At 37.2% G+C, this 13274-nt stretch overlaps 1 protein-coding gene across 12 annotated transcripts in view; it reads left to right on the forward strand.

Moving 5' to 3' along the window:
* Window positions 1-11412, forward strand: part of sox6 (SRY-box transcription factor 6) — a 194225-nt gene extending 182813 nt beyond the window's left edge. For 11 of the 12 annotated variants that reach the window (XM_053634385.1, XM_053634387.1, XM_053634392.1 and 8 more), the window contains 2 exons: window positions 4004-4220; window positions 5930-11412. In XM_053634385.1, coding sequence (XP_053490360.1) covers window positions 4004-4220; window positions 5930-6218 — 506 coding nt within the window. In that variant the 3' untranslated portion in view covers window positions 6219-11412. The remainder of the gene's footprint in view (window positions 1-4003; window positions 4221-5929) is intronic. The other variant, XM_053634394.1, reaches the window with a different exon arrangement.
* Window positions 11413-13274: the final 1862 nt, after the last annotated feature.

Genomic DNA, 13274 nt, shown 5'->3' on the forward strand with positions numbered 1-13274 from the left:
ACATATACACACAGTATAGTCCACACTATATATATATATACACACACACAGTATATTCCACACTATATATATACACATATACACACAGTATAGTCCACACTATATATATACACATATACACACAGTATAGTCCACACTATATATATACACACATATACACACAGTATAGTCCACACTATATATATACACATATACACACAGTATATTCCACACTATATATACACACATATACACACAGTATAGTCCACACTATATACACACACACAGTATATTCCACACTATATATATACACATATACACACAGTATAGTCCACACTATATATATACACATATACACACAGTATAGTCCACACTATATATATACACACATATACACACAGTATAGTCCACACTATATATATACACATATACACACAGTATATTCCACACTATATATACACACATATACACACAGTATATTCCACACTATATATACACACATATACACACAGTATAGTCCACACTATATACATACACATATACACACAGTATAGTCCACACTATATACACACACACACACACACAGTATATTCCACACTATATATATACACATATACACACAGTATAGTCCACACTATATATACACACATATACACACAGTATATTCCACACTATATATACACACATATACACACAGTATAGTCCACACTATATATATACACATATACACACAGTATATTCCACACTATATATACACACATATACACACAGTATAGTCCACACTATATACACACACACACACACAGTATATTCCACACTATATATATACACATATACACACAGTATAGTCCACACTATATATATACACATATACACACAGTATAGTCCACACTATATATATACACATATACACACAGTATAGTCCACACTATATATATACACATATACACACAGTATAGTCCACACTATATATATACACATATACACACAGTATAGTCCACACTATATATATACACATATACAAACAGTATATTCCACACTATATATATACACATATACACACAGTATAGTCCACACTATATATATACACATATACACACAGTATAGTCCACACTATATATATACACACATACACACAGTATATTCCACACTATATATATATATATACACACACACAGTATATTACACACTATATATATACACATATACACACAGTATAGTCCACACTATATATATACACACACACACACACAGTATATTCCACACTATATATATACACATATACACACAGTATAGTCCACACTATATATATACACATATACACACAGTATATTCCACACTATATATATATACACATATACACACAGTATAGTCCACACTATATATATACACATATACACACAGTATAGTCCACACTATATATATACACACATACACACAGTATATTCCACACTATATATATATACACACACACAGTATATTCCACACTATATATATACACATATACACACAGTATAGTCCACACTATATATATACACACATACACACAGTATATTCCACACTATATATATATACACACACACAGTATATTCCACACTATATATATATACACACACACAGTATATTCCACACTATATATATACACACATATACACACAGTATATTCCACACTATATATACACACACATACACACAGTATAGTCCACACTATATATACACACATACACACAGTATATTCCACACTATATATATACACACACACAGTATATTCCACACTATATATATACACATATACACACAGTATAGTCCACACTATATATATACACATATACACACAGTATATTCCACACTATATATATATACACACATACACACAGTATATTCCACACTATATATATACACATATACACACAGTATAGTCCACACTATATATATACACATATACACACAGTATATTCCACACTATATATATATACACACATACACACAGTATATTCCACACTATATATATACACATATACACACAGTATATTACACACTATATATATACACACACACAGTATATTCCACACTATATATATACACATATACAGACAGTATAGTCCACACTATATATATACACACATACACACAGTATATTCCACACTATATATATATATACACACACACAGTATATTCCACACTATATACATACACATATACACACAGTATAGTCCACACTATATATACACACACATACACACAGTATATTCCACACTATATATATACACATATACACACAGTATATTCCACACTATATATACACACATATACACACAGTATAGTCCACACTATATATACACACATATACACACAGTATAGTCCACACTATATATATACACATATACACACAGTATAGTCCACACTATATATACACACATATACACACAGTATAGTCCACACTATATATATATACACACATACACACAGTATATTCCACACTATATATACACACATATACACACAGTATAGTCCACACTATGTATATATACACACACACAGTATATTCCACACTATATATATACACATATACACACAGTATAGTCCACACTATATATATATACACACATATACACACAGTATATTCCACACTATATATATATATATACACACACAGTATATTCCATACTATATATATACACATATACACACACACACAGTATAGTCCACACTATATATATACACACATATACACACATATACACACAGTATTGTTCCACACTATATATATACACACACACACAGTATATTCCACACTATATATATACACACACACACAGTATATTCCACACTATATATACACACACACACACACAGTATATTCCACACTATATATATACACACACACACAGTATATTCCACACTATATATATATACACACACACACAGTATATTCCACACTATATATATACACACACACACAGTATAGTCCACACTATATATATACACATATATGATCTAATTTATTCATGCTGTATTCATAATTCATAGATTTGACTTCTAATACAGTTTAAAAGTATACATATCTATAACGTGTCAAAGACAAGAGGTTGAATATGCATAAATATAATATCATTGTACCTATATTTCATATGTTACTATTGTTTTATAAAGGCAATATTAATGAAGCTAATATTGGTGTGTATATATATATATATATATATATATATATATATATATATATATATATATATATATATATATAAAATAAATCCTCCACAGTCAACACCATAAGACATAAATTAATGACAAATTAATACAGATAAATAAATAGCATATTAGGTAAATAAAGTGAAATATATTCTTTGTGCATGTTTTAGTGATCTGTGTATATTTATATATACATATATATGAGAACTATATCTGATCTGTCGTGTCTTGTCGCGGCGAGTGTGAGTGCGAGCGCGAGTGTGATATTGTGGCAGTGGGCCGCTGTTGGAGTGGCTCAATCAGATGGATTTAGGAGCCGTCACACAGCCCTGGTGTTTGTCATGAAAAATGACGGGGCTAAATGGGTCTCGTCCCACAGTGCCGAGAGTCAATACATCACCGTTACTAAAAGTCCCGTCAGCCAGAGGGACACGTTGAAGGCTGGAGATATTTACAGGTCCTGTTGTTTCCGCTAATGCAGCACTCTGAGACAAAGCTGCCTTTAGCGATCGCCTCACCTCGCGCCCGAACCACCGGATTCAGGCGGGGACGGATATTAAAGCTAGAAAGTGAAGAGCAGAAAGTGTTTTTGGGCAGAAATAACGTTCATACTGGATCTTGTATAAAAGTGAATTATTTATAATACTACTGTATAATCTTGATATGAGTAACATCTGTAGTACAGTTCCAATGTTCATCAAGCGTTAACTGAAACTGCAATTTCCTTTAGAACTACTATATATACTCTCTCTCTCTCTCTCTCTCTCTCTCTCTCTCTCACTCTCTCTCTCTCTGCATATCTGTGACAAAATTCTTGATCTTCTTCTTAATTCAGGCTCTCGCTGGAAGGCCATGTCCAACCAGGAGAAGCAGCCGTACTACGAGGAACAGGCTCGTCTGAGCAAGATCCACCTGGAGAAGTATCCCAACTACAAGTACAAGCCTCGGCCCAAGCGCACGTGCATCATCGACGGCAAGAAGCTGCGAATTGGCGAGTACAAGCAGATGATGCGCTCGCGGAGACAGGAAATGCGCCAGTTCTTCACTGTGGGGTAAAAAAAAAAAATAAGAGAGAAAAAAAACCCACATAAACTCCATGCACGATGTTCAAGACCTATTTTAATATTATAGCAGAGTGCTAATTAACTCTGGATTCTGATTGGCCAGGAGGTATTGATTCATTTTCTATAACAGCAGCTCTGAGAGTAGTGCAGCTCTCGAATCACAGCTGAGGTTTATTTCTTCCATTTGTGGAAGGAGTCTCCAGTGTCAGAGGTAAAGCTGTAAGTTTTCTCTTTTTTTATCGTTTTTAAATCTTCAGAGGAGTTTTTGCGCTTCTTTGTAGTTTCTCACAATAACATCGCTTTGTCGTATTAGCTTTAAGAGCGCGAGAAAAAAAAAGAGACAGGTTGGCCTTGCTTTGTAGCTGCTATAACGTAAACGAGAACAGGAACCAGCTCGTTTCGTGGACATTCCACATCATTAAACCTAGCTATAAATGGATAAAACCGTGTGTATTAATTACACGCTCGGATTAACGTAAAAAAAATAAAGACGTTTTAGTTATTTCCTGATATTGATTGAAATATTTGACGTGACTGTCGGATATCGAGGTCTAAACGTGACGACAGGGAAACATTCTTCGGACTTGGTAATTTATTTCGTGTGGTCAGCGTGAGATATCCTGCACCCGGAATTCCCACTTCACCGCTGAGGGAAAAAAATCCGCTCTGGAGTATCAATCAGAGCGTTTAACATCAACGCCTGCCTCGTTTTTTCACAATCATTCCCGAAGCTGTTCCGTCGTAACCCAATCGAGATCTTTTTCACAGCTGCGGGCTGCAAACGCTACCTCGGAGCAGAGCGGAGCACAGCGGTTCCTCCGGCACTAAACACGCGCTCAAATATTTGAAGGTTTAAGGAAAGACGCCACAGAATCAGAGTTCCTTGAGCAAATTCCCGTGCACTGAATGATAGACTTGAGAATGTACGGGGGAAAAAAAAGCGCTCCTTTTCCCAAAACGTCTTAACTATCATGTTCTGTTTCGATTATTTTACAGCACACACTGCTGACCCACAGTCTCTCTTCAGTTTCAACTGTAAATGCCTAATACACAGCAACGGAGCGTAATCTCTAGATGGGATTTCCTTAAACGTTCACTTCATCGGCGTTTTACTCAGACCTGTCGTGAACTACGTAAGGAACGAAGCACTCCGTGTCATGCTGTTAAAAAATCGGTGAAACACGTTCGCTCCTGCAGTTAGCTAGGGTATAAACAGTCGTTCCTTCACCAGACCTTTTTATTGATTTATTTTTTTAACTCCCGTGATGTTAATAAGACAAAAGAAAACACGGCTTGTTACCCGAGAAACCGCAAAGGAAGAAAAGAAAACCCCTGAAGAGTGTTACAATGCGCTGACACCGGAGACTCCTTCCCTAAATGTTAAATAAACATCCCTAACACGCATTTTTAATCCACTGTATGTCGAGCATCCGGCGCACCAACAAACCCCTGTGATTGAGCTGTTACTATAGAAACGATAGAGCGAGGAATGTCAATCTGGATCTTTATTGCTGAATGGTCGAGCGAGCATCACTTTGAACTCTCTCTTTCTCTCTATCTCAACTGTGTCTAACTCATATGTGGCCGGTATAAGCGCTCTTGTTTTATATATATATATATATATATATATATATATATATATATATTTACGTACATCCCTGAACGTTTTTAACTTTCTGTCTGTCCTCCTGTCTCAGGCAGCAGCCTCAGACTCAGCTCCCGATCAGCAGCAGCACGGGCGTCGTCTACCCCGGAGCCATCAGCATGACGTCAGATTGCTCGAGCAACTCGGCAAGCCCCGAGCCCACCGTGCCCGTCATCCAGAGCACCTTCGGCATGAAGATGGAGCCCAGCGTGCCCAGCGTGGTGCCCAGTGAACCGGTCAATGGCGAGGACGACATGGACATGTACGAGGACTTCGAGGACGAGCCCAAATCGGACTACAGCAGTGAGAACGAGGCGCAGGAGCCCGTCAGCGCCAACTGAGGCTTTCGCTCGCGGCGGATAGAAGGAGTACTGAAGGAGGAGGGGGGGAAAAAAAACAACTACAGAACAAATTTAAAAAAGAGAGAGAAAAGAAAAACTTGTTTCTGATAATATATCCCTTAGGAGCCTGCATGCACGTGTGGCTCCCGGCTTCATCGGCTCTTCGGTCTTAAATGTTTCTTCGAGTGTGAAGCAGTTTGATTGTGTTTTTTTTTTTTTTTTTCTTCAGTTTTTATAGTTTTATTCTTATTTGATCATGGATGTGTACACAAATTGACCTGTAAAGTTACAGAGGGCAGGACTTGAAACACAATTATAGCTCTCACAGTCTTACATATATATATTTGTTGTTGTTGTTGTTGTTGTTGTTATTGATACTTTTTTTTTTTTTTTTTTTTTTAGATCACTGTTTTTGACGGGGTTCTGTATTTCTCTCAGGTATGCTGTGCCAGCCAACAGCTTGTGAATGTTTTATTTTGATTTGAACTATTTAAAAATAAGGAAGAAGACAGCAGAACAACAACAAAAAACAAAAAAAGAACATGTAAAAATTGATGACGAAACACAAAACTGCCCCTTCTTTTAACTTATCTAATCTTACCTTACCTTATTTTATCTTATCTAAATGCTCTTCTTAATTGTTCTCTCAACACGACGTCCAAATCCTGGTCCAGCCACACCGTTAACTTCCTTCCATGCAATCTTAGATCTCCAAGTCTTAAAGGAGAGCGTTCACGAGTCTTAGACAATCCTCTGGAATTTTATCGAGGTCGAGAAATAAAAAAAAGAAGAAAAGAAAACCAACCTTTTGCGTCCTTCCCTCTTCTTGAAGCACTCAGGAATTTTAGAGGCAGTGATGTTAGAGATGCTGGATTTTTGATTAAGGAGATCTGAAAGTCCTTGTTCAGTCCAGTCCAGGAGGTCTAGTGCGGTGATCATGCAGCCTGTCTTGCCCTTCGCTTCAGTCTTACACCCACGACGTTCTTAATCAAACAGATTGGCCAGCGTGCCAAAGCGGGGCCAAAGGCGTCCAATCTACGAAATTGAAAAGGCAGCAAAAGGCAGCTTCAGTGGCATTACAATCAGAAAATTGCTGTTGTACAATGCGTGCTGGTTTTTATTATTATTTTTTTTTACAGCAGCAAGTCCATAAGGGCTTTCTGTCACCGTAAAGGCCTTTTTGGAACGTTGTAAACCTTAAGCGACACGAGAAAGTCTTAAAGCAGGGCATAAATAAGTCTTAAAGAAACAAGAAGTTTGTCTGGGCCAGATAACGGAGACGTGGTGCATATTTAGGGGGATAAAAACATTGTTTAGTAGCGCAGCAGGTTATACTACCGCGCTGTTGGATTCTGGATTGTGATTGGTCAGAAGGTGTTGATTCGTTTTCTATAACAGCGACTCTGCAAAATCACAGGTTTATATTAATGCGTCATCGGCTCGTTCGGACGGGGAGATAAGCTGCTGAAGTTTCCTCTAAGCAGCCGTTTACTTCTTAACATTTAGGGAAGGAGTCTCCAGTGTCAGAGGACAGTGGAGTTTTGTTCTTATTAGCTTCACAAGAGAGAGAACGGAACAGCTGTTCGTTAGGGTTCGTTATAACTGGCTATAAAGTACAACGTGCCATTGTTGAATCAATAATAAAACACTTCATGACGTGCTGTTATGGAAAATCGACAACTCAGGGGTGAGAAGGCCCCGACGTCAGCTCTCGTATCTCGAGAGGCGGCGCCATCTGGCTCCGGACTCGGACTCGGTCTCGGACTCGGACCCGGCGTCCGTCGGAAGCCGCGGAAAACAATACGGGCGGGACGGGAGGGAGTGGATCGCCGATTGTGCTCACTCCATCAAAGTGCAGCAGAAACCCATGAGGTGCTGCCGAGCAGATGGAACAAGTAGATCAAGCTGTGGGAGATTATTAAAATGACTGACGAGTCTGTATCATCTGAAATGCGCCATTATTAATGCATGAGGCTCGGCTATTTTCCTCTTGCCCTTGAACCTGTCTTATTTTATTATTTTTTTTATTTCCATTAGCAACACGGCAATTACTGCTGGGCTGATGAGCTGCTGGTCACTGCGTTGCCTCTCAAGGTCGTAAATATAAATAAATTAAGCGATTCATTTTTTAAAATAAAAAAAGTTCAATATAAAAGTTAAGCACTTATTTACTTTCCTCCTAGCATTAACAATTTCTGCAAAGCCCCTGAAATGGAGAAGCATTTACTTCGAGTCTTAGAAGTCTCTTAAGCACTTCTGTAATCTCAAAAAAAAAAAAAAAATTCTTTTTGACTTTTTCTCTTTTTTAAATTTTTTAATTTGCTGTGATTTTTCTCGTGAGGTACAACACCAACGCTTGGCAGGGTTTTAACCCCTGATTATTCTAAATTCGTTTTTTCCTTGTTTTTTTTGTTTCTTTGTTTGTTTGTTTGTTTTAAATAGGTGTCTTGTTTAAATTTGTTTCATATCTGTTTGCTGGTAGATTAACTTGTACGTGTTTTGTACATATTTTGTTGACCACGCCAAACTGATTTTCTAGGCTGGCGGTAGACAAAAGGACTGTTGTCAGGACTGAAACTTGATCACGCTTGTGTAATGGGGGGGGAGAGACAGACAGAGAGAGACAGACAGAAAGAGACAGAAAGAAAGAAAGAAAGAGAGAGATTGAGAGGACTTCGGTCACACACAGAGTTTCATACGTGTTACAAGCACTGGATATAAATGGTATTTTTATCGATTCTGACTAATGTGAAGCCGTCGTGCGAGAAAAAAAAAAATCCACACGAACAAAAGTGACCCGTTTGGACTTCCCAGATTTGAGTCATTGTATTTTTTTTTTTTGTGTGTGTGTGTGTGTGTGTGTGTGTGTGTGTGTGTGCGTGTGTGTGTGTATTTTTTTTTCTTTTGTTAATTTATGCAAAGACACGTGATAAACGAACACTTTTGTTTAAGCTCCAGTGCTGCCTAAGGGAGATAAAGAGCAGTAAACTCGACAGAAGGCTCACGTAAGAGACTGATCAGCCGAGACACACCGGACTTCAATCGCGCATCCGAAACTCTCATGTACGTTTGTGTTTGTATATTGTATTTGAAACCTATATAGTGCATATAGACTTTTATTGTATTTATTAGCCGTTGTCGGCTATAAAAATTTGTCAGTAGACCTTAATAAAAAGGACAATCAGAGAAAATACAGTGACGCTGAATTGGAACTCAAAATTTGTTTTGTTTTTTTTTGTTTTGTTTGTTTGTTTGTTTTTTAAAAACACATTTACCATCTCATTCTTTTTGGATTTTTTTTTTTTTATTGTTTTTTTCTCCAAAATTGTAAATATAACATAGAAAAATAGAATTCTATTTTTGTTCGTGGATACTTATTGAAGTATAAGTTATGTTATATTTGACTTGTTGTTGTTGCTTTCCTTTTTTTTTTTTTGTTTGTGTATGTCGGTCAATCATTCTTTAGGGAAAAAAAGAAAGGAAAAAAAAGAAAAAAGAAGAAGAATCAAAAACTAGACAAGTCACTGTACCTCATGTAGATGCTGAGCTCAGTCCCTGTTGATCAGACAGTATTGGATCCGACTCGAGGAACCTCACTTTCACAAGACGTCCTTTCGAACTTCGAACTTCGAACTCGTCGCCACGATAGATTCGGCCAATCGGTCGAAAATAAAAAAAAACGATTTGGGCGTCACGCGTGAGATCCGGAAGTGAGGTTCTCGCTAAGCTCGGTCCATGGTGGATGAACAAATATTTATTATTTTTTTATGCTGAATAACATGGACACGTTCTTAGAATTTTCTTTTTTCTTTCTTTCTTTCTTTCTTTCAGCTTTTCAGCAGCTGCAGTCCATTTTGTGTTCAATTAATTCATATCACTGCCATCTTTTTATGCAAATTAGATACAACTGAAGACAAAATACATATGCTGTTTCTACTTATCTTACTGTAATTCTGTTTCAGTCATTAGATGTTTTTTAATAATGTATATTGTGGGATTCTTTTATTCTTTTTTTGTTGCTAATTTAATCAGCACAATTCACTGACATGCTGGACTGAAATGCTAGCTGCTGTTCAGAAGAGTACGTTTTTTTTTTGTTTGTTTGTTTTTTTTTTGCTGTCAGGGACAAATTATTGTCATTGCAATGGTACTTTCTAGTTTCTAGTCTCTCAAGCAACACTGTGTGCGTGGCTCATCGAATGCCCGGGCCGCTCTCGACTTCGAATCCCGCTGGCAGCCTGATAATTATATTTCTTTTTGTTTTGAATTTTTGTTTTTGTGCATATAGAAACCGGTTTCTCGGCAGGTACCTGGCCAGGTATTGTTCGGGCGTTAGAGATATAGAACTAGTGTGCTGCTTTAAAGAGAGAGAGAGAGAGAAAAAAATACAAAATAAAAAACCCAGTACAAAAAAAGTAATTAAGTCTAAAAATGTAAATAGTTTATCATATCTTGTACAGTCCAGTGTAAAGTTTTTAATTGAACTTAAAGGTTGCCATCACGCTCTCGTTCACAGTTTTCTTCTTTATACAGTATGAAAAAACAGTACGAAAGACGGCGATTTGCTAAGGGTATTATTGTTTTAAAAAAAATAAGACAAAAAAAAAAAAGTACTAAAAAGATTTTCTGCTTGGCTTCAGTATGTAAACCAGCAACTTATTGTTTTTTTTTTTGTTTGTTTGTTTTTTCCATGTGCAGTATTGACGTGAGGTAAACTAAATTAATTCTACAGTCGTATGTTCCAGAGATGAGTCTACGAGTCTCTCTGTAATGGTAGTATTAATATAAATAAAATAATCCAGATGAGTGACGCATTTTGGTTTATTTAGGCACCTTAGTGGATTGTACAATTCTCTAGGTCGCTCTCCGTACAGGAGGCGTTTTTATTTTTTGTTTGTTTTTGGTTGTTTTGTTTTTTTTGACATAAAGTTGTAAAGTAATGACATTTCTACAGTATACTCAATACATTTGATGTACAATGGCAGAAGAGGGAGTTCCTGTCTGTTTTAGCTCATTTACCTCAAGAGTTTCCTCTTTTTTTCCTTCATAAAAACCATACACACACACATACACACACACACACACACACACACACACACACACACAAACATACAACCAGAAAATCGTCTCACCATCACTCCATCTTTTGTACTGCTGTTGACACTTACAAATTAAAGAGACATTTTGTTTTAAACAGCGTGTCGATTTATTCTTCCAAAGAAACTGATTGTGAACTCATGTAAGAACCAGAACATTACAATGGATATAAAAAAAAAAAAGTTTACACACCCCTGTGAGAATGGCAAGTTTTTGTGAAGTGAAAGTACGACACTAAGATAAATCGTGTCCCGCCTTTAACATGAAATTGCAAAGCATATAAATAAAGTGAAAAACGATCCGATCAGAAACTTTTTTCGGGGAAGAAAAAAAAAAAAAGAACAATAAATAAACGTTGCATAAGTGTGCACACCCCTAAACGAATACTTTTTGGAAGCACCTTTTGATTCGATTGCACCACTCTGTCTTTTTGGGGAAGAGTCTACCAGCGTGGCAGGTCATATTGAATGTTTTGCACTAAAACCAGCTGGTAGTTATAACTATTCATGATTCCCTCAACCTCGATTAAAAACCCCGCAGAAGAAAAGCATCCCCAAAGCATGATGCTGCCGCATGAAGCACCGTGCTTCACCCGGGCTATGATATTCCTATATTAAAATGGAATATTTAATATATGTAATATTTCCTTTTGGAATTATGGATGACAGCTGTATGATAATTACTTTTGAACATGAGATTGAATGTGATTGGTTCATTCTGAACACAGCCACACCCCTGATTTATAAAAGTGTGCGCACACTTGTGCAACCGGGTTATTGTATGTTTTTTTTTATTCGTCGTATTTTTTCATCCTAAAATGTTTCGGATTGTTTTTCACTTCATTTCTATACGTGTAATTTCACATTGAGTTCTGACATGATTGATCTTGCTTTCATTTCATTGCATCGCAAAAACCTGCCATTTTAACAGGGGTGTGTAGACTTTTATTATATCCACTGTGTGTATATATATATAATATATATTTCTGTATTTCTATATACAAAATAGTCATGATGAAGAAATATAGTTGTGTATAGATTGCGGTTAGGGTTAGATTACCCTGCGCATCAACCTTTAACCACACGTTAGCTTGTTAGTCACGTTCAGTAAAAGTGTGATGAAAAGGAGTTCCTACAGGAGTCACCACCCCACAAAGTCCATAACAGCTCCTTTAATCAGGCTTCAGGATCACGCTCTTCAGATTGATTTTATTCTCCTTCTCCTGATAATCATCTCCCAGTGTATGCATCCTGGAGAGGAAGTGACAGTATACAACCAACAAAGTCTACACCAAGTAAGTCGTGTACTTGACACGCAGGCTAGGTGACTGAATAGGTTACGGTGACCCAAATGGGGGTCTTTTTGTGGGCGGCTGTGGATCAGGTGGTAGAGCGGAGTGTCCACTAATCGTAGGGTTTTCGCTTCGATTCCCGGCCCATATGACACCACATGCCGCAGTGTCCTTGGGCAATACACTGAACCCAAAGTTGCTTCCGATGGCAAGTTAGCGTGTTGCATGGCAGCTCTGCCACCATTGGTGTTTGTGTGTGTGTGTGTGTGTGTGTGAATGGGTGAATGAGAGCCAGTGTAAAGCGCTTTGTAGAACCGCTAAGGATAAAAAAAAGCGCTATATAAGTGTAGACCAAATGATTTTCAAATGATAGACACCGTTCGAGCTGTAATTCTCTCAGGGCAGGATGGAGAAAAACACTGACTGTTTGGATGTGAACAGAAATAAAATGATGGTGAGAAGCTAACCCTGTACAAAGAAGGATTTTGTTTGTTAAAGCTGTACAAAGTGCTAGCTAAAACAAAGTACACAGTGCTAGCTAAAACAAGGTACACAATGCTAGCTAAAACAAATTACAAAGTGCTAGCTAAAACAAAGTACACGGTGCTAGCTAAAACAAGGTACACGGTGCTAGCTAAAACAAAGTACAAAGTGCTAGCTAAAACAAA

The sequence above is a fragment of the Ictalurus furcatus genome, chromosome 10 (assembly GCF_023375685.1).
Source record: "Ictalurus furcatus strain D&B chromosome 10, Billie_1.0, whole genome shotgun sequence".
In the NCBI taxonomy this organism is placed as follows: Eukaryota; Metazoa; Chordata; class Actinopteri; order Siluriformes; family Ictaluridae; genus Ictalurus; species Ictalurus furcatus.